At 56.9% G+C, this 21,698-nt stretch overlaps 1 protein-coding gene across 5 annotated transcripts in view; it reads left to right on the top strand.

Annotated features, from left to right (window-relative positions):
- The window catches only part of ANK1 (ankyrin 1), a 57,169-nt gene that overhangs the window by 10,886 nt on the left and 24,585 nt on the right, over nucleotides 1-21,698 (top strand). For 3 of the 5 annotated variants that reach the window (XM_068156772.1, XM_068156773.1, XM_068156775.1), the window contains exons 2-3: nucleotides 16,189-16,290; nucleotides 21,162-21,260. In XM_068156772.1, the coding sequence (XP_068012873.1) occupies nucleotides 16,189-16,290; nucleotides 21,162-21,260 (201 nt within the window). Of the gene's footprint in view, nucleotides 1-7,341; nucleotides 7,435-7,964; nucleotides 8,073-16,188; nucleotides 16,291-21,161; nucleotides 21,261-21,698 lie in introns of those variants that run through there. The other 2 variants (XM_068156777.1, XM_068156774.1) reach the window with 2 other exon arrangements.

Genomic DNA, 21,698 nt, shown 5'->3' with positions numbered 1-21,698 from the left:
CTGAACTGCTCACCTCGGCTCCCTCTAGCCTAGGAAAGAAGCAGGGATCCTTCCCATGCTGCACCACACAGGGAAGTAGGTCAGCTGAATTATACCCTCAGAAGTGCTGGCTGCTCTGCAGTGGCTCTCAGGGGACCCAAGGCAGCAAACCCTGCTGCCAGTGTTGACTCTGTAGGTGCTAACTCTGTCTTGCTGAGCCTGCCCTCGGGACGTCCGCCTCGGCTGCCCCTCCTGCGCCCTGCAGCTCTTCACATAGAATCACTGAATCATCTGGGTTGGAGGAGACCTTTAAGATCATTATGTCCAACCCTGAAAGGTCACCCCTGAGCTGTGTCCCTCAGCACCACATCCCCAGCCTCCCCAGTCCCTCCAGGGACAGTGACTCATGCTGGGTGCAGTGGATTTCCAGGAGTGAATTTAAAGCTGAGCTTTAACCTCTGTTTAAAGAGGACCTTGCTCTGGTTGCTCAGCACACTGCAGCAGCAGGGTCAAGGGGTCTGCTGCTGGCCCTCACCAGCAGTCTGCCAGGCTGTGGTTCCTTGGCAAAATGCCCCCAGCCCTCCTGCTTGTGTGCTGTGAACTTGCCCCCAGGAGTTCAGTGCTGGTTTGGGAGCATTTCCCCTTTGGGTGATCCTGGCATCTCCAGCCAGTGCCTGCTGACCCCCAGCCTTCAGATGGCTGCAAGGGAGTGTGGTTTGTTCAGCCCCTCTTCTCCAGAGAAGGATTCTGAAGAGGAGCAGTTCCATTGGTGTTTAGAAGGTGCCAAGGACTTCCTTAAGCTCATGCCCAGCAGGCACCCCTACAGCTCCTGTGTGGTGGCTGGCAGAGCTTTGAGGGGCAGGTTACACTGAGACTTGGGTCCCAAATTTTCACTGCTGAGGCCAGGGAAAAGTGCTGACACTGCAGACATTCAGTGAGAAAGGTCCACAGGGAGAAATAAAATAGTTGATTGCCTTCAATTTCAGAAGAATAGAGGCTGCCATTAGCTCTGCCAGGTCACTGGAGCTGTCCTCACTGCTGCTCTGCAGAATTGCAGGGTCCGAGGGAGCGTTGCTGAGGTCCTGGGACTCCGCTTCCCTCATCCAGAGGCATCTTATGTAACTGAGTGAGACCTTAGAGAGAAGCTTCTGTGTGATGAAATCATCCTGAACACTGATCTGTGAGAGCAGGGCTGTGGGCATACGACAGGAATGTGCATGTCTCCTCTGAATCATTCATTAATTACCCTTAAATGGAACTCCTGGGTTCCAGGGCTTCAAGGAGATGCTCTGCAGATCTGCCAAACCATTCTTCAGAGCGTTGCAGTAGCTGGAGGGAGGTGCAGGCTGTTGTGCTGGGAGCAGGGTGCAGGGCTGGGCTGATGTTCCTGCTGCAATGTTCACAGCAGCTTGCCCAGGTGTGCCAAGGGTGCTCAAGAGATAAATGAATCAGTGCTGCATGGGAGAGCTGATTGTGAGCAAGAGCTGCATGTAGACATAGGATCAGAGAATTGCTTCAGCTGGAAGAGTCTTCCAAGATCATTGAGTCCAACCTTCAACCCAAGAGCACCATGGCCACTAAACCAAGTCCCAGCAGGCATCAGAACATGGATGGATTTGCATCCAGGAAAGCATTTGGCTCCTTTCCTTGCTCAGCAAGGTGATGACCAAAGGCAAAGCTTCCAGGCACTTAGGTGACCAGACTGGGAAGGAGTAGGAACCTGCAGCTGCTTCCTGCTCCAAGCCCAGAGGAAGACATTTTGGGAAATCTGCAAAGAGTAACAGCAGTGGCTCCTGAGTTCTTGTCACACTGCCTGAGCAAGAAGATCTTGGTGCAGACTGTGGTTATCTTGGCAGGTTGCAGACCTCAAAGATCAGATGGCTGCTGAGAAAAAAGGCCATACTGAAAGTGTGGGGTGAGACCTGAGTTATTCCTCTCTTGCCTGCTGCTCAGCTGAGTGTGGGGTGAGACCTGAGTTCTTCCTCTCTTGCCTGCTGCCCAGCTGAGTGTGGGGTGAGACCTGAGTTCTTCCTCTCTTGCCTGCTGCTCAGCTAAGTGTGGGGTGAGACCTGAGTTCTTCCTCTCTTGCCTGCTGCTCAGCTGAGTGTGGGGTGAGACCTGAGTTCTTCCTCTCTTGCCTGCTGCTCAGCTAAGTGTGGGGTGAGACCTGAGTTCTTCCTCTCTTGCCTGCTGCTCAGCTGAGTGTGGGGTGAGACCTGAGTTCTTCCTCTCTTGCCTGCTGCCCAGCTAAGTGTGGGGTGAGACCTGAGTTATTCCTCTCTTGCCTGCTGCTCAGCTGAGTGTGGGGTGAGACCTGAGTTCTTCCTCTCTTGCCTGCTGCTCAGCTAAGTGTGGGGTGAGACCTGAGTTCTTCCTCTCCTGCCTGCTGCTCAGCTAAGTGTGGGGTGAGACCTGAGTTCTTCCTCTCTTGCCTGCTGCTCAGCTGAGTGTGGGGTGAGACCTGAGTTCTTCCTCTCTTGCCTGCTGCTCAGCTAAGTGTGGGGTGAGACCTGAGTTCTTCCTCTCCTGCCTGCTGCTCAGCTGAGTGTGGGGTGAGACCTGAGTTCTTCCTCTCCTGCCTGCTGCTCAGCTAAGTGTGGGGTGAGACCTGAGTTCTTCCTCTCCTGCCTGCTGCTCAGCTGAGTGTGGGGTGAGACCTGAGTTCTTCCTCTCCTGCCTGCTGCTCAGCTAAGTGTGGGGTGAGACCTGAGTTCTTCCTCTCCTGCCTGCTGCTCAGCTGAGTGTGGGGTGAGACCTGAGTTCTTCCTCTCCTGCCTGCTGCTCAGCTAAGTGTGGGGTGAGACCTGAGTTCTTCCTCTCCTGCCTGCTGCTCAGCTGAGTGTGGGGTGAGACCTGAGTTCTTCCTCTCTTGCCTGCTGCCCAGCTAAGTGTGGGGTGAGACCTGAGTTCTTCCTCTCTTGCCTGCTGCTCAGCTAAGTGTGGGGTGAGACCTGAGTTCTTCCTCTCTTGCCTGCTGCCCAGCTAAGTGTGGGGTGAGACCTGAGTTCTTCCTCTCCTGCCTGCTGCTCAGCTAAGTGTGGGGTGAGACCTGAGTTCTTCCTCTCTTGCCTGCTGCCCAGCTAAGTGTGGGGTGAGACCTGAGTTCTTCCTCTCTTGCCTGCTGCCCAGCTAAGTGTGGGGTGAGACCTGAGTTCTTCCTCTCTTGCCTGCTGCTCAGCTAAGTGTGGGGTGAGACCTGAGTTCTTCCTCTCCTGCCTGCTGCTCAGCTAAGTGTGGGGTGAGACCTGAGTTCTTCCTCTCTTGCCTGCTGCCCAGCTAAGTGTGGGGTGAGACCTGAGTTCTTCCTCTCTTGCCTGCTGCCCAGCTGAGTGTGGGGTGAGACCTGAGTTCTTCCTCTCTTGCCTGCTGCCCAGCTGAGTGTGGGGTGAGACCTGAGTTCTTCCTCTCTTGCCTGCTGCTCAGCTAAGTGTGGGGTGAGACCTGAGTTCTTCCTCTCCTGCCTGCTGCTCAGCTGAGTGTGGGGTGAGACCTGAGTTCTTCCTCTCTTGCCTGCTGCCCAGCTAAGTGTGGGGTGAGACCTGAGTTCTTCCTCTCTTGCCTGCTGCTCAGCTTTCCAAGAGGAGCAGAGTGCAGCCTACCAGCTGGAGGCTGCATTCATCTGCTCTCACAGGAGGTCAGTCTGCCTTGCCTCCAGGCATGCACTGCAGCCAAGTGCTGGATCTCTCTCCATCTCGAGATCCCCAGAGGCATCATATTTAGATGTCTGAGTGGATCTGTGATCTTGCAGTTACAGCAGGACTGGTTGATCCCAAAGGATCAGTAGATGGGATGGATGAAGTGCAGGCTGCTAAGAGTCTTCTTACATCCTTCAGATGGTACCTGCCTGGGTGGAAGCAGAGATCTGCACCAGGAGCAGTAATTAAGGAGTGATTTGCCCTTGGCCCATGCTGTGGGCAGCTTGCCAAACTCTGAGCTCCCAGAGCAGGGATTGCTCACATTCAGGCTGCATTGGGTGATGCTTTTTGCTCTCACAACTGCCTGGTCTCTAACCAGTGGACCTTAACCCTGGTGCTGGATGTCTCCTGGTGTGCTGGGCAGGAGAGGTGGATGCAGAGACTGCTGGACACTTTCTACCTGTGCAGGAAACTTTGCAGCCAGCATAGCACAGAACTGAGGCCCAGTAGAAACAAGGAGCCATGAATCGTCAAGTCCAAGCACCGGCCTGGAGCTCACAGCGCCACCGCTGCTGCTGAGCCACTGAACCACATCTAGGTGGCTTTGAAACCCCTCCAGGGATGGTGACTCCAGCAGCTCCCTGGGCAGCCTGTGCCAGTGCCTGGAACCCCTTGCTGGGAAGAATTTTCCCCTAATATCCAGCCTAAGAAACCCAGGCCTAGCAAACCTTTGCTTCCTTCCCACCACCTAACATTGCACAGGCATGACAAAAAACAGAAGAGCTGCTGTCAGTGGGGAGCTTTCACACATGGCTGCTTTCATCTTGCTGATGATTCCAGCACTCTGGAAGCGGAGGGATGAGCTGCCTGAGAGGTGAAGCACCAGCAGCTCCTGTGGCCCTCCTGTGAGCTTGTGAACCGCTGTGCCAGGAGCCACAAACGCCGGCGGGAGGCAGGGCTCAGCCTTGCTGAGCTCAGAGGACTGCCTGCTCTGAGCAGCAGCCTGGCTCAGCACTGCAGACTGTTCTTATCTGCTTATTTATGCCTACATCACTGCTGTCCTCTCCTAACGGGAGGAAGCAGTCTGACAGTGCCACTGGTTTTCATCCCAGCTCCCTCCTTGCCTGAATCTGAGAACCTTCTGTTTTCCATGGCTGGGCAGCAGAGGCAGAACTGCCAAGGATTTAAATTATTCAGCTTCTGGTGCTGACTCAGCTTGAAAACTGCATCCCTGTTTCCTAAGATAACAGCTTGTTGACCAGAACCAGGGAGCCTGGCTGCTCCTTGGAGCCCAAGCAGGTGACAGGAGCAGAGGCAGTGTTCCTTGGTAAGCAGAAAAGGGACATGCTGGAGTAAGGTGAAGCCCTGGCTTGCCCTCGTCCTTGTACCAGGAGGGCACAGTGAGCACTTGGAGAGGAGCAGCTCTCTCCCTGTCACTTCAGCCCTGGACCCATCCTGGCATCATTTCTCAGCTTGCTGAGTGCAGGAAGAGCTTCACTCCATTCCCTCAGCAAAGGGAGCACAGCTTCCTCAAAGTGTTGAAGCCCACTGGTAAGGAATAGAACCAGAGAACTGCCTGGGCTAGAAGAGACCTTTGAGATCACCAGGTCCAACCACCAGAGCTCACAGTGCCACCCCTGCTGCTGAGCCTCACAGCTCACAGTGCCACCCCTGCTGCTGAGCCTCACAGCTCACAGTGCCACCCCTGCTGCTGAGCCACTGCCCCTGAGCCACAGCCCTCAGCACCACATCCAGGGGGTGTTGAAACCCCTCCAGGGTTGGGGACTCCACCACTAACCTGGGCAGCCTGTGCCAGTGCCTGGGAACCTTGCTGGGAAGAAGTTGTTCCTAAAGCCCAACCTGAACCTTCCCTGGCACAACTTGAGGCTTTTTCCTCTTGTCCTGGCACTTGTTGCATGCAAGAGGCCAACCCCCCCGCCCCCAGCTCCAGCCTGCTTTGGGGTAGTTGCAGAGGGCAATGAGGTCTCCACTCAGCCTCCTCTTCTGAAGGCTGAACACCCTCAGGTCCCTCAGCCATTCCTCCTAAGCCCTTCACCAGCTTTGTTGCTCTTCTGAAAAGTTCTAGCAAGTTCCTTGCTCCCCTCCAAGGGGTTTAAGGTTGCTCAGGGGTCTCTGCAGCCCCTGAACCGAAAGGAGGAGAACAGCTGAGCAGAGGCCAGCAGCAGCCAGCGAGGTGCTGGGAGCTCACTTCTCTGGTTACAGGGCAGATAACAACGCAGAGGAAGGAGCCTTGCATTCCTTCACAGCTACCTCATAGTGCAGCTGAGGAGTTCTCCAAAGGTCAGAGGTAGAACTTTGTATCTTCAAACCCCAAAGCTCTCTGGAACTGCAGGAGCAGTGTTCAGAGACCTCCTCTTCCTTCTCACTTGCTGTCAGCAAGCTTCTTTCTGTCCCCTGGGCTCTGCACTTGCTGTGGAAACCTGGGATGTGTGGCACTGCTGAGCCCATCCCAGGAGCCATCTCAGGACAGCAGGAGGAGAAATGTTTTTTCCCTGTGGGTGTGAGAGATGTTAAAGCATCCAGGAAAGAGCACTTCAGACGATGTTGGGGCTCTGGTGCCAGAGGCTGCACAGATCACAGCTCAGGCCCTTCCTGAGGGAGTGCAGTGGAAGAGGGGAGGCACCCTTCAGTGAACAGGTGGAGCAATCTCATGGGCACTTGAGCACTGCTTTTCCCTTAGCTGTGGTGGGAGGTAGCCCCACATGGATTGGTAGCCCCACAGGGATTTGCCAAGCGTGTCTGTTAGCCTGGGGGCTGCAGGACCTGGGGAAAGCTTGGATTATGCAGAGGCAGCAACTCTGAGTAGGCTCTGGTGAGGTCCTGTTTTGAGGGTGCAGAGGACTCATATTGCATTCATGCCATGCAGTTATGCAGGGGAACAGCAAACAAGGGCAGCAGGACCTGAGGCTTTGGTGATGTTGCTCTGTAGATGGAGAGCAGCAGCACTTTTCAGAGCAAGTGCAATGTGCCAGCAGCTGTAGTGCTCATCCTTCTGACAATTAACATCTGAGCTCTTCCTGGACTGGAGGAGGAGTCTACCATAGCTCAAACCCCAGAGGAATCCCAGGCTCCCAGGGAAGTGCTGAGTGGCACTGGACAAGGGGAAGGTGTTTTCCTTAGACTGAGGTAAGGACTCTGCTTTGCTCTAATGCTTCCACATGGCCTTTGCTCAGTGTAAAACTCAGTTTCTGTGTAATGCAAAGCGTTTTTCCACCCTAACAGGTCCCCTTGATCGATCTACTTGTCCTGCCTCTCAGCAGATAAAAGCTTTCCCAATGGTGGGCTGGGTTCTTTCACAGGGAGCTAGAGCTGGCAGAGCTGTTGTCTGTTCTCTCTGAAGCTGCAGGAGTCACAAGCCATGTTTGTCTGTGTGCTGCCCAGGCCTCTCCAGGTGTGATCACCTCCTGGCCATGCTTTGGCCCTGGGAGGAAGTGCCTTGGCCTCTGGAACCTGTAATTAGCAAAAAGGGCCAGGCCAATGGCAGCGAGAGATAGAAACCAAGCTGTGCAGCTCCCTGCAGTCCCCCAGTGCTCTATCAAGATGGCCCCAGCTGAGCTCCTGGATCCAGGCTGGGGCTAGCAGGAGAGGAGTGCCAGGGCAGCAGCGCCCTGCAGCACCCCGAGCGCAGGAGAGGGTGGGACGGGAGCGGTCTCCAGGAGCTCTGTTCCTCTGAACAACTGGTGTGACTCCCTTGCGTGTCTTTCAGAGAGGGCATGCACCATCCAGTGTGGACCCCTTGCCTTCTTGCTGCAAGCAAGGATCTCCTGAAGGGCTGCTGGAGCAGGAGTCTGATGCGCAGGTAGAAGGGGGGAAGGGGCGCAGGGGCGGTTCATGGTAGTGCGGCAGGCTCCGGGCCCTGGGGCGGACCTGCAGCTGCTGTCACTACATCTCATTTGCCACTTCAGCTCCATCTCGGTGTCCTTCATGTGGGACTGTGCCCAGCCAAGCTCTGCAGAGACCAGGGAGCGATCTTGGGTCTTCTGCTGGCCCAGCCTGCGTTGTGCAGCACACGCCGGGAGGCAGCAGTTTCATTGCGCTTTGTGGTTCTGAAGCTTCCTCCTCCTCTGTGCTGGTGGCAGGACAGGGGTCACACACATGGGCTGCTCCCTGTTTACAGCTCACAGATGTGTTTATGAAGTGTTCCCCAGGCATGACATCCACTCCTGTCCAGCCTGGCAGCTCTCCCTAAGCTCCTGACGTGGGACAACCTGTAATCTGCAGACGCCAGGCAGGAGCCTCCCCACCGAGCCTGCATGCAGGCAGGGACTGGGAGTGCTGATAGGGTGCAGCCCCGCTGCTGATAAACCTCTTCCAGCTGCTCACACTTGGTCTGGCTGCAGCATTCAGTGGCAGTGGGCTGATCAGAGCTGCAGACCCTGGCTGTCCAGGGGGAGCTGACTTTCTCCTGCAGCCATGCCATGCCTGCATTACTTGAGGGTGAGTACCTGGGCATGGTAAGGGCTCAGTGGGCAGCACTGAGAGGGGAGTGCTCAGGTCAGGTCTCTTGGTCTTGGTTTGCACATGAGAGGTTAGGTGTCTCCTGGCCAGTGACATGGACTTCAGTCTGGTCCAGAGATAAACAACCCTAGAATGGCAGGAAGGGTTTGCTGCCCTTCTTGGGTCACTGGGAAGTTGCCTGAGGTCATGCAGTGGCAGAGCCTGGTGTGGAGCCTGCGGCAAGGTTCCCCTGGTGCTGTACTTGCCTTGTCCTTCTCCCCACAGCTCTACTGGCAGAAGGGAGGTGCCACCAAGTGTTGACTTTTTTTGTGCTGTTGTAATGGTAAATGTTGATTTCTGTGCTCCCATCTTTCGTGCTTTACCCACCCGAAGCTGTGGGACAGGTGCAGGAGGTCTGCAGGCACAGCGCTGCTCTGGCTCTGCCGGGGAGCAGGTGGCTGTGCGGCTCCGGCTTTGCCTGCACGTCCCCTCACCGGGAGCAGCTGGCAGGGACACCTCGCCAGGCCTGTGCTTCAGGTGCTTTCCTGCCAGTGCTTCCTTCCCTGCATGGCTTCCGGAGGCTGCACCTTGAGCTCTGGCCAGAGCAGGCTGAGCGCTGCTGGCAGGGAACACATCGCAGCCGTGGTGCAGGCACTGCGACTGCTCGCGGCGTGCAGATCCCAGCAGAAAGCCCCTGGCAGTGCTGCTGCTGGTGCAGGCAGGCAGAGCAGGTGTGGAGCAGCCCTGCTGGAGCAGAGGTAGGGAATGAGTCAGAACAGACCGCAGAAATCAGGAGCAGTTCATAAGCATCACTAGAAAAGGGAAGGTGGTTCCTGCAGCAGGAACCGGGACAGAGCCTGTGGCGCCGTGGGGGCTCCAGTGCATTCCCTGAGCACAAAGGCGCTGTCCAGAGCCCTCTCTGCGGGCTGTGCCTTAGTCCCTGCTGCCTGAGGTCCACCAGGCAGGCTCAGAGCACGGCTCTGCTCTTTGCCTTGCGCTAGCAACCTTCTCGAGCCCTTTCAGCTGCCCAGCCTGAGCCGTGTCGCGGTCCAAGGAAAGCAGCACGTCAGGGAAGCAGGAGCTCAGAAGCAGTCTCTCAGCAGCTGGAAGCCCTGGTGTGTGGTGAGCAGAGGTGTAGTGCCTGAGCAAAAACCTCTCCTGTATTGTCTTCAGTCACAGTCTGTATATTTTCTGGAGAGGTAAAAATAGCTTTTCTTTTTCAGGATGTGCAGGGAGCAGAGGCTCCTGCTAACATCAAAGGAGAGTGACAGCTTTCCCCTGGGTGTGCGTGGCCCCAGCTGGCAGGAGCAGGAGCTGTGTTAATCCTTGCCTTGCTTTGGCTCCGTGTGAGAGGAACAGCGTCCTGGGCTCCAGCCCCCGTTCCTCTCTCCAGCCCTTGCTGTTGGACCCAGCACTGTGCTTCACTGGGGCAGTGGTGGTTTGCAAATGACACAACAAGATCTCCATGCTACTACTTAGGAACTCCAGTAGTAGCAGGTAGGAACTGCCAGAGGCAAGCTGCAGGCTGTGGCACCAGGGGGGGTCTTTATCAGAAGGATCAGACTGGTGTGCAGGGACAGCTCCCAAGTCCTTGCTCAGTGCAGATTAAGCTGTTTCTGACACCCACCCTCCTTACAGTCCTGAACCTGTTCCAGGTTCAGCAGCCAGCAGAGAGGACCGGGGGGGGGGGGGGGGGGAAGGAAGGAGAAATGGCAACACAGATGTTGTCTGTGTTTGAGTGTGCTCAGCAGGAACCACGTTAACCTTGGCCCTGAACTGTACCACCAGTGGCAGACCAGAGCTGCCCCTCTGGCTACGAGTGGCTGCAGATGGGCATTCCAAAAGCAGGCTGCTCTTGATGGAGGGACCAGCCTGGTACCTGTGCCTGAAAGCTTGTCCCCTCTTCAGCACAATCAAAATGCTAACTGACAAGTTTCCTTCCCTCCCACAAACCTCTCAGGGGCCCTGCTTTTGCTGGGGGATCTCTCCTCTGCCAGCTGTGCTGAGCTCTCTTCCAGCTCTGGCAGCCCTTTGCTGCAGGACCATGGGCAGAGCCTTCATCTCCTGCATGCTCCAATCACCTGCCTGGCATTCTGGTCTGGGGATCTCCCTTGAGCTTGTAAACCATCAGCCTCCATGGCACATGCCTTGGGGGGGCTCGGGGTGCTGTGAAATCCCCACTCAGCGGGAAGGATCATGGGCAAAGGGTTTGCTCAGCCTGGTGCATGAAATGAGACCAAACTCACGTGGTGGATGCCTTCCAGACAGGACCTCTGGTGCCTTGCCTCTCACCAGTCCTGGCGAGATCTGCAGACCTGTGCTAAGCCACAAGGGCAGAGGAGAGGGTGGTGAAGGAATAGAATTGGAGCATGTGGATTTCTTTGTCCTGAATCCTGTGGGCAGGGCTGAGGATGATGAGAGGACAGAATTTGGCCATGTGGAGTTGTTGTTTCATCTGATGAATTTTCCTGATGCTTTTGCTCTCCTCTGGGTTTGCAGGAGGTGCCTGGTAGCCCATTTTCCATCCTCTGCTGGCTGCCTGCCTGCAGCTTTGCTACTGTGGCCTCTCTGGAGATGCTGTGCTCTGCTGAATGCTGTCTTCTACTCGGAAGGCAGAAACCTGCCAGTAGGTTTTGTTTCCACTGCTGGGACCCCTGGGCATGTCAAGTCTCTGTGCATACAGATAGGAGAGGGGGGGACAGCGAATTTCTGTCTCTGGACAGTCTGAGCTGAACCTCCTGTTCCATTTGCCTGATCTTCCCTGATGATCTTAGAGACCCTAGGTGCTCTCTCTGCTCTCCTTGTGTTCCCAGGACAAGTCTGGTGAAAAAGGATCCAGGTTATCACCTTCAGACCTGGGCACTTGATGAATGCGAGGCAGGGAGGTCCAAAAGAGCTCTGGCACCAGAGCAATCCCTAGGCTGGGCAATAGCTTCAAAGTGAAGCACTGCACTGCTGTAAGGTTTTGCTGTCCCTGCTGGAAACAGTGTCCCAAAGGCAAGGATTGTGTCCACACCTGGAGACTAACTTCCATGAGCAAAGAAATGGCAAAGCAAACACCAGGAGCTGTTGCAAGCTCCATTGCACTGCCTCCCCAGCTGCTGGCGCTGACCTTGGGTCCCAGCACCCTGGCACCAGCACCTGGGAGTGACTGGATGAGATGAGTTGAACAGTTCCATGCTGCCTGGGTAGGACAGCCACAGCACTTTGTGGCTGTGGTGCCAGGATTCAGGTTCATGTCTCACAGCTGGTCCTGGGGCTCTGTTGGGGTATTGTGGGCTGCCCAGCCTGCCAGGTGTTTTCTTGCTGGACCTCCTCTGGCCTCTGCCCTGTGAGCCCACACAGGCTGGTGCTGTTTCCACATGGTCACTGGCATGGGCAGGAAGAAGAGTGCCTGCTTGGCAGGGCTGGAAGCCACTGCTGCCTCCCCCAGGTAGGGTGATGGTGAAACTCTGCCTTCTCTGCAGCAGCAGCACTTGGCCTTGGAAGGGATCCTGCCATCCCCTTGCTGTTTCTCTGGGATTCTCACAGCTTGCACATCTCAGTTTGCAAAGTGTCTTGGCTGACTTTGCTCCTGAAGTGTCCCAGAGAAGGGGTGGCCCATGCTGCTCCTCAAAAACCCCTGCTAGGGGCCACTCTTGCCTCTCCGTGCCAGGCCCCTGTGACCCTTCCCCTGGAGCAGGGAATGGTTTCAAGCTTCAAGCATTTTGCTTCTGCAGGGGGTGAGAAGGTGCAGAGGATGCTGGCAGCCTCTGACTGGGTGTGCTGCCCATCCCCTGCCTGTGCTGTGGCCTGGGTGTGGTGGTGTGACACAAGCAGGGCTGCCTTCCACTGACTGCTGGAGTCACAGACTCGTTGGGAAGGGCACCCAGTCCCTTTCCTTGGCATCTTTGACCCTGTCTGTAGCAGGACATGTTCCTAAGCAGTCCCACAGACCTGTCTGCACAGCCCTGCAGTGAAGAGGTCCCAGCTCTTCTGAGCTCCTCCACAAGAAGCTTCCTCCTGCTGGGTGCTGTACAAACCACGAAGCAGCTGCAGTCTCTGCTCAGGCTGCCTTGTGGCTCCAGCAGAGGCCCTGCAGACAGAGCAGACAGGTGGGCAGACAGGATAAAGAGGGCAGTGTAGCAGGATGCATGTGTGCCTTTTGCCAGTCTGGAACAGCCTGGTGATTTGCTTCTTGCCTGCCTTTGTGTCCCAGAAAACACTATGAGATCATCACAAGTCCCTGAACTCATTTGCATTTGGGATCATCTCCTTGCAGCATCGAGCAGCTTGCACAGAGCAGGCTCCTGACAAAGGTGGCCACGTTTGGCAGGAGGCAATGCTGAGGCCCTCCCTTGCTTTATCAGTGATGTGCAGAAGGAGCTGGTGGGAGCTCCTCCCTGGGTGGGAGAGAGAGTGAGGCACTGCCAGAAGAGATTAGAGCAGGACTCTGAGCACAGCCAGAAGACAGAGCAGGATTCCTGAAGCTCTGCCTGCAGCCCTTGCAATCCAGCCTGAGCCTCTGGCTTGGCAGAACTTCCCCTTTGCCTACTGCCTTAGCCATGGCTACAGTGCAACGGACTTGGTCAGGCCCAGGCTTCTTGAGCTGGGCTGAGGGCTATAGGATGCTCAGACAGCAGCAGGCAGTAGTTATGCTCCGTGAGGTAAGGCTGATGAGTAGGAACAGAGGAAGCACTAATCAGGACCATGAGAGGGAAAGGGAAAACTTTAGACTGTCAGCAGAGAAGAGGAAGGAAAGGGAAGGAGGGGAGAAGGGACACGCTCTGATGTGCTGTGGGGTTTGCTTTAGAAGGTCTTGGAGCACTCTGCAAAGGTTCAGTTCTGAGGCCTCTCCCTCAGGGAACTGCTGGCAGCAGCCTCCTGGCACTTCACAGCCTGAATGCCCACAAGTCTGTGGAGCACTGTCTGTGGGGGGATGTAGCAGGGCTGTCAGTGGGTGAGATGCACACAGGGGCAGGTCAGGCACTTTGCCTTCTCCCCTGGAATATCTCCTCCCTGGAAAATTGCTAGGGAGGGGAAGGAGCAGAAAGAAACTTCACAGACTCCCAGGGAAGGAAAACCAGGCTGCACCTGGAAGCTCGTGGGGCACATGGATAGCAAAGTGACTGCCTGTGCCTGGGTGCACAGATCCTGAGGGGGGCAGGTGCCACGCTCTGTGCTTGTGAGTGGGCAGCAGCTGTGCAGTGTCTGTGGAGCTCCCTGGGGGGGCTGTGTGTGTCTGATCTGCACATCGGCCTCTGCCCATGGGCTCTCTGCGTTTCTGGCTGTCACTGCTCCCTTCTGCTGACTCTCAGGAGCTGGCAGTGACCCATTCCACACTTCATATCCGTGGCTAATGCAGTGCTGCCCTGATCTCTGTGCCACCCCAGAGCGAAGTGAGCTGTTGTGGGCCAGCGTGCCCGGGGCAGTGCCAACATGCAGGCTGATATCAGCAGGGCAGAGCGACTGCACATCTATTTCCTCTGCTTTTGCCATTTCAGCCTCAGCTGTCCTCTCTTCTCTGGCTTCCATGTGGTGCCTGCCTGCTGATGTCTGATGTCCTCTGTGCATCTCCAAAAGGTGCACGCCGAGCATGGGGGTGCAGAGGAGCAGCCCCTTTGAAGCACTCAGACCTCAGCACATTCTCCAACCCCCTGGAGAATCCCTGGAGAACCCCCCAGCATCCAGAGGGCCAGCAGGGACGCCCCCAAGCCCTCTCCTCTCTGCCTGGTGTTACCTGTGAGATCCCAGGCTCCGTGGCACGTCTGTGGGGCTGCTGCTCCTGAGGTGGTACTTGCAGCTCTGCCCTGCTGCCTGCGCTTGGCAGCAGTCATCTGCTTCCCGGAGGCAGCTGGGTATTAAATATCCTGTCTGACACAGTAATGGAGAGAAAATGAACAAATTCCATTAGTGGCTGGCGATCCCTGCAGGGTCTGCGCCGGAGCGAGCAGGCAGGCTGTATTTTTAGCTAGGATGCAATGTAACTTAGTGGCTCTCTGAAAGCCAGGGAGTAGATCACCAAGGAGGGAGAGAGGGGACACCGGGCTCAGGTTTCAGCTGAAGTGCCCGACTATGGCAGCACGAAAGGGCAGGTCTGGTCCAGACGTGGCTGTGAGTATAACCATGCCCTGCTCCTTCGTGCCCACGGAGCAGCTCTGCTTTGCTTTTCTACCTGCTTGCTGCCTGGAGTCTCTGCTGCTGGCCGTGCGGGGGCTTCGGGAGCACCTTTGCTGCTGGAGCCTGTGGAGCTTTGCCGTTCTGATCCTCGCAGCCCCACGTGTGTCCCATGGGTGGGAGAGCCTGGCCGAGCTGTGCTTTGGCTTCCCGAGGGGCTGGTGCCGCAGGGCTGTGCCGTGGCTGCCGTGCCGGCAGCACAGCTGAGCTGCTGCCCTGGTGTTGAACCTGACCTGAGATGCTGAGGCTTCTAGCAAGGTCTGGGCTTGGAAAAGCTCTTTGCACTCAACCTGTTGCTTGAAGCTGTCCGTGTCTCCTCGCTGGACCCCAGACAGCTCTCGGGGCTCAGAGCACCGATGTGCCGAGCACGGCGCCGGTGCTGCCCCTGCCTCCCGCTGCAGACCGTCCTGGACCAGCAGAGCACTGGGGGCTGTCCCATCGCCACGATGCCCACAGCCCTCCACGATGCCAGCAGCTCCGCTGTGGATCTGGGGGCTCTTCCCAGCTGGACAGGGCTCTCCTCTGAGGTGGCAGCAAGTGGAGCCAGCTGGCACAGGAGGCTGTGCCATCAGCGCATGTTCCCCCTGCAGGCGGAGGCTGCGCGATGGGAGCGGGCATGGTGCTGCTGCCCTCCGCCACCTGTCCCTGTCCTCTGACCCCGTGGGCTGCCTCAGGAAGGGCCACGGCGCCCAGGCTGAGTTCTGCAGGGTGTGCCCCCTGGCACGGTGAGGGGCAGGACAGCCTGCCTGTGAGCCTGCCTTCTTCAGGGGATAGCGAGACAGTGGCCCAGAGCATGGCTGCACTTCTCGGGGGTAGGAGGGTCGGGCAGGAAGGATGGGCTGGGGGGAGGCAGCCAAGTTCTGCTGCTGCAAAATCCAAATTTGAATGGCTGAGGCTGCAGGGAGAAGGGAAGTGAGGAGACCCAAACCCATGTGGCATTCCCCTGCCTTGGTCTGCTTCTGGTGCTGTCCTCTCTGGCCACGCTGCTTCCAGCTCCTGTCCAGGTGCTTCCTAGTGCTGGATGCTGCTCCACAACCAGGATGTGGTCACTACAGGGTGGTCTGTGATAGGAGGGTGTAGGCTCTCATAGCAGAGGAGATCCCTTGGTCTGTCCCAACATGAGTGGTACCAGAGGGGTTCTGCTTTTCTGTTGGAGCTGGAGGAGAGGAGTGCATCCTGCCCCCTTCCAGGCATGCCTCACAGCTCCTGGCTGCAGAGAACCCTTTGGGCTGGACCTAACAGACAGGCACTGGCTTGTAGTTAGCAGTGCAAGGTCCCAGCCTTAGAGCACCACATCACTGCATTTCCACCCTGTTTTCCAGCTTCTGGTGAGTCATCCCATGGCCTTCATTTGCTGCCTTACACTGCTGGATGGTGCTGCTGGAAGTCCCTGAGCCCTGCCCAGGGTGGCTGTGTTCTCACGGTGCAGGGGCACAGCCTTCTCTCTGTCAGAACGGAGAGCTGCCGGCTGCAGGGTGCTCAGCCGGGGTCGTTGTCCCTGGTGCTGCTACTCAGCTCACCCTGCCCAGCAGCTTCTGCAGGACAGCACAAGAGGGCTCCGCACAGCTGCAGCGTGGCCTCATCCATCCCTTCAGTCTCTCACCCGGGGCACAGAGGCACATCGTGGGCCAAGGGAGGCTGCCATGCTTGCAGAGTGCTCTTAGAGCTTCCTCCCTACCCTGCCCAGGGTGCTGGGGTGAGCTGCAGACCTCGTGTGGCTCTCTCCTGCCCTATCATCTGGATGCTCTTCACTCCGAGTGCAGGTCCAAGCTTTGCTTTTTCCTGTCTGATTCTGGGCACTTCAGTCCCAGCAGCTCCCACCTTGACCTGCCCAGCCTCTGGTCTTTCTGCCTGCTCCCTCTGCTCATATTCTCTCCAGGCAAGCGAGGAGCTGGCCCTGTGCTGGTGATGGGGGGAGCAGGGGACTCTGAGGCTCATGCTTCTGTTTTCTTTCCCCAAGGCTGATGCTGCAACCAGTTTCCTGAGAGCTGCAAGATCTGGGAATCTGGACAAAGCCTTGGATCACCTCAGGAATGGGGTAGATATTAACACCTGTAACCAGGTAGGTGAAAGCCTCAAGGCTTCTGGCACATCTCTAGCTGATGTGACAATGAGCTGCACGATGTCTTCACTGCACCACTGCCCTGGGCCCACGGTCCTGCCTGCCAGGGAGCAGAGCAGGGGCTGGCTGCTAATCAAATGCCTGGCAGAGGAAGGTTAAATACTCGGTGGGAGAGACCTGTCCTGTCCCCACTGCCCCCCAGTGCACCTGGCTCCTGATGAAGCATGTGGGGGTGAGACAGATGAGGTCCTGGGTTAGGTGGAGTGCAAGGGCAGCTCTGGGTGGAGCTGATCTGCTCTGCAAAGGCATTTTGCAGTCTCCAGAGGTGTCTCCAGAGCTGTGCCACACCAGGCTGAGGGATAGGTGTGCAGCACCCTGGCAGAGCACAGAGCCAGTGCAGTGGGGGGTCCTTGGGATATGGAGCTGAGTGTCCTGGCAGACCTCATCCCCCTCTCACCTGCACCAGCCCCTGCCAGGCTCCAGGCAGCCTGCAGGCCCTTGCCCCTGCCTGTGACAGGCAGCTGGCATGGGAGGTCCTAACCAGAACTGAGCTGAGGGAGAGGCCATGCAGGGCAGACTGCAGCACAAGAGCCATCCCTTGCTGGGAAGGCTTCCACAGCTGAGGGGGGTGGAAATAGATCCTGTGTCTGACCAGAAGGCAGATCTGGAGCAGTGGTTTTTTGGAGCAGGGAGGGCAACAGTAGCTGTGAAGATCTGGGGAGCTTGGCAGTGCTGGCTGGAGCGTAGCAGAGGACATTAACAGGTAAGCAGAGAGGGGAATTTGAGGCTCCTTTAAGGTGGCAACAACTGGAACAGCTGGAAGGGGCTCAGGTGCTTATCAGAGAGCAGAGCAGGCAGGGCTGTGGCTGGGATGTCACAGGAATCACCCTGGGGATGTTCCTCGTGCCTGCTGCACACAGCCTCTCACAGTCCCAGCAGCTGCAGCTTAACACAAGCAGAGGATGTCTGCAAAATGCCAGTCTTGGTGTTTGTAGGTGAGGGGCAGGTGGAGCCTCCCCCAGCCCAGAGCAGAGAGAGGTCTGCCCCTGGAAGGGGAGCTGCACACAGGAGTTGTCTGCACAGTGCCTTTTGCATCTGTGCTGCTGCCAGATGCAAGCAGCTCAGCCTGAACTGGGGCAGAGGCTGTAGGGAGAGGCTCAGGGGGGTTGGGCTGAGCTGCAGGGACAGACAGACTGCACTGTGGACTGCTTTCTAGGGCAGTAGTGGTGCTGGGAGGGTGCTGTGCTGCTCAACAGGTAGCACAAGTGTACAGTCCCTGGTTCAGCAGCAAGCCCCCAAACCCAACGTGGTTCAGACCCAGGGACTGCTGCAGATGGTGCCCCCAGGACATGCCACCAGCTCCTTGTCTTTCCTGTCTGCTGGTTCTGTGCAGGGAAGCTGAGCTGCTGCAGGTCCCTGGGGCAGCCTGCAGCTTGCATGCTCCTCTCTGAGGCACTAGATGAGGTTTGAGGAAAGCTCAGGAGATGCTCATTTAGTTCAGCACTCTGTTAGCTGGATCATTAGTTCATAATCAGCATCCAGATACTCTCAAAGACTTCTGTCCTGGGGCTGTGGGGGTCATGTGGGATTTAGATCAGAGAGAGAAGAGGTAAAGAATGTTCAGCTTCAGAGTCCTTTGAAGATCTGCTTTTCCATGGGGACCTGCTGGTGGCTTAGAGCCTCTAACCCCATCACCATTTGGAGCTGTGCAGGGTTTGAAAAGAGGAGAGACCCAGCAGGATGGGGGAGGTGATTGTGCCCCTCTGCTCTGCTGTGCTCTGCTCTGCTGTGCTCTGCTCTGCTCTGGTGAGACCCCACCTGGAGCAGTGTGCAGCTCTGGAGAGCACTGTGCAGCTCTGAGGAGCACTGCACCACTCTAGGGCAGAGGCTCTGGAGAGGGCTCTGCAAGGAATGACAGCCACAAGCCACCCAGCCACAAGCTAAAGATGATGACCCTGAACTTCTTCCTCACCCAGAGGGATGGGCAGTCATCAACTGTCTTCAGTGACCAGCTGCAAGTCCTGCTCCCAGCCAGATTTCTGGTGCTGGTGAGGGGATTTAAGGCCCTGATGAGGAGCAGGTGGCTACAGCAGTATGAGGCACTCCTCTCAGTGACATCTTCCCCCTGGTTCCTGCCATCTCCCTGAGGTTAGATGGCACTTTGGGGTTTCCTTCTGAGGAATATCAGACCTGTGGGAAAGGTCCAACCTCACATGTCCTGTATAGAATGAAGAGGGATATATGTGGTCAGACCTATCCCACAGGCCCTGTATTCTTACTCAAGTGCAGAGACCTTGAGATGCCATCTGACCTTCATCCCACCGACGGCATCCTCCTCATTGCTGCCATCTGCATCAGTGCCTTCATCATCCACCTCCAGAGTCTTCATCATCCACATCTTCTGTCTCCAGCTCCTGCATGCTCCCCTCTCACCCATGAGGTGCTGGAGGCCTGAGGATGAGCAGACCTTGCTGCCAGGACCAGCAGCAGCAGGGCACAGCCTGTGCCAGGAGCCAGTCTCTGTCGGGGTGGCCAGTGCCAGTCCTGGTGGGCAGCCCAGGGCAGGGCCCTGCTTTGTTGTGCTGCAGACTGAGTGCAAAGCCCCACCCAGGGTGTTTGTCTGCAAGGCTGCTTTGGATGCACTGCCAGCCACTAACTGGGGTTGCTGGGAAGCATTGGCAGCACTCTGCAGAGCATCCTGGAACAGAAATGTCGATGGGCTGCTGGGAAACCATCTTCTGCAAACACTCTGCCTGCTGCTGTAAGGCCAGAGGGCAGGGGCTGCTCACAGCTCCTCAGCACCCAAAAGGTTAATTTTGTTGGGAGAGGAAGGACTCAGGATGTGCTGGCAGCCCAGCAGGCAGCATGACCTGGGCTGCAGGGAGAGCAGCTTGGCCACCAGGAGTGGGGGGATTCAGCCTCTCTGTTCTGCTGAGACCCTGCCTGGAGAACTGCATCCAGCCCTGGTGCCCCCAGCACAAGAAGGACCTGGAGATGCTGGAGAGGGCCTTGAGGAGGCCATGAAGATGATCAGAGGGCTGGAGAACCTCCCCTATGGGGACAGGCTGGGAGAGCTGGAGCTGTTCAGCCTGGAGAAGAGAAGGCTCCAGGGAGGCCTTAGAGCATCCTTCCAGCGCCTGAAGGGGGCTGCAGAAGAAGTGGGGAGGGACTTTGTGCAGGGAACAGACGCACTGAGGTGTCCTCCTTTAGCCTCGTGTGGCTTCACTGCTGGCTGTGTCGCCTCATGTGCCTCAGCCAGAGCATTTTCAGTGCTTGGCCAGGCTGTTCAAGGGACCCCATGACACCCCTGCATTTCACCCCCATCCCATACACTTCCTTTCCTCCATCTCCTTTCAGATGCTCTGCTCTGTTGCATCATTCCCACTTCATCTGCCCTTGGAAGCCAGTCTTCAGTGCTTGAGGCTTTAGGGAGCTTTGGAGTTGGGGTGCTGAAGAAGCCTGAGGACTTTGAGGGCTTTGAGGACTCTTTGTGCTGTAATCAGAGTTGAGCAAAAGAATCTGTGACTCCAGCTATGATCCTGGAGAAGTGGAGCTTTGAGGCAGGGAGGGTGGGAAAGCTTTTTCCAGCATGGTGACGTTCTGTAAGCTGTTCTGAGTTTAACCAGGGCATGGAGGGGTGGAACTGGAGCCTCCCTGGGCATGTTCTGCTCCTCTACTTATATTCAGGTGGGGATGAAGCAATTCTGTGGAGTGACCTTCCAGCACTCTACAGGAGCTGAAACAGATGGTTGGGAGGTGGAGTACTTGGGCAGGACTGTGGTTCCCAGGGAGCTGGCATCTCTCTGCCACATGGCAGCACTGCGTAGGGGTGGGCAAACGTGGTACATCCACCTGGGAGAAGTGAGGGACAAGGCAAGTTTGCCTTGTGGGGTGAAAGTGATATCTGAAATGACCTGCAAGCGTTTAATCTGTGCCAGCAAACACCTCAGCCCTTTTGCTCCCATCTGGGGAGTGCAAGAGGGGGTCAAGAATAATGCAGCAGAAGCTATCTTGGGAGCTGTCTGGCCTGGCACCTCCTTAGGACAGCCCAGGGATGCAAGAAGGGCACTGGCCAGCCCCTTGCTCCTATTACTCAGGTTCCATGTGTAGGGACAAGCAGACTGAGATGTTCCTGAGGACAGGTAGAGCTTAGCAGTGGCACAGCCAAACACTTTCTCTGCACCCTTGGCTGCAGGAGGAAGCAAAGGTGACCCTCTGCTGAGCATGGGCTGGGGCTGCAGGGTGGAGCTGCTGGTGTGCTGTCTGCAAAGCCAGGAAGAGGCCAACAGCTAGACTGGAAGCTCCTGAGCTGTTCTCAGTTAAATGTGGCTGCTGCTTGACAAAGTGACTGTCCCAGGCAGAATTCTCACTGCACTTCTGTCTGTGGAGGGTTAGAGTTTAAGCTCTCTGCAGTTCTCTGCATCCTCAGCCTGGGCAATGCACAAAGCTCAGCTCTGTGCTTAGGGCTTGAAAGACCTGACTGTGGGGAGGGACATCCCAAGGAAAGTCACTTGGGCAAAGACAGAGCTGACAGCAGGTATGTGTCAGGAGCAGGGAGGGCTGAGACAGCGCCTGTGGTGCCATCCATCCACAGAAACTCACCCACGGGGGCTGCATGGAGAAACCTCCTGCATTAGCCAGCAGCTCAGCATTCAGCTGCCTGCAGTTGCCCTGGCAGCATGGAGCTGACCACGACTGCCATGCTGGATGCCAGCACAGGGCTTGAGAGCAAGGTGGCAGCACCCTGCTCCCACCAGCCTGCATTCATCCAAGTGCCCACAGTGGTGTCTGCACCGGAGCTCAGGGCAGGGGGGTTGCCAGAGAGCCCCAGCAGGTGACTCATGCCCCTCTCCCACCTTTGCCTCCTCCAGAATGGGCTGAATGCCTTGCACCTGGCCTCCAAGGAGGGCCATGTGAAAATGGTGGTGGAGCTGCTGCACAAGGAGATCGTTTTGGAGACAACGACCAAGGTGAGCACAAGAGAGCTGTGGTCGCATTAGCCACAGCTCTGCACCCTGCCACTGCTGCCAGATGGAGCAGCAGGAGCTGAGCAGGGAATCAGGCCCTGGAAAGGCTGTGCTGGGGGCACTGCTGCTGGGCTGAAACCTGGGGACCAGCTGAAGCAGTGCTGGACTCCTCCAGGTGAGAGGGAGGGAGGGAGGGAGGGAGGGATGTGCCTCTCCACACATGGGGGCCTCTGTGTGCTCAAGAGGGGAGTATCAGCAGCCACACTGTGCCAGAGCTCTCGTTACTCTCATCTCCCAGCACTGGCTGCTAGCTCAGGGCAGCCTCTTGTGCTGCAGCACTGAGATGGCCTCGGTGCCGCTGTCACAAGCCTGGAGAGCTCTGGTGCTCTGTCAACAACATCTCGTCCTCCCCTTGCATCACCACTGCGGGGCGGGGCTCAG

Source organism: Melanerpes formicivorus, unplaced genomic scaffold (genome assembly GCF_026170545.1).
Source record: "Melanerpes formicivorus ecotype bairdi unplaced genomic scaffold, bMelFor1.0.p_v2 SCAF_34, whole genome shotgun sequence".
NCBI classification, from domain to species: Eukaryota; Metazoa; Chordata; class Aves; order Piciformes; family Picidae; genus Melanerpes; species Melanerpes formicivorus.
Note: the sequence above shows the minus strand (reverse complement) of the source record. Positions and strands in the feature narration are given on the sequence as shown.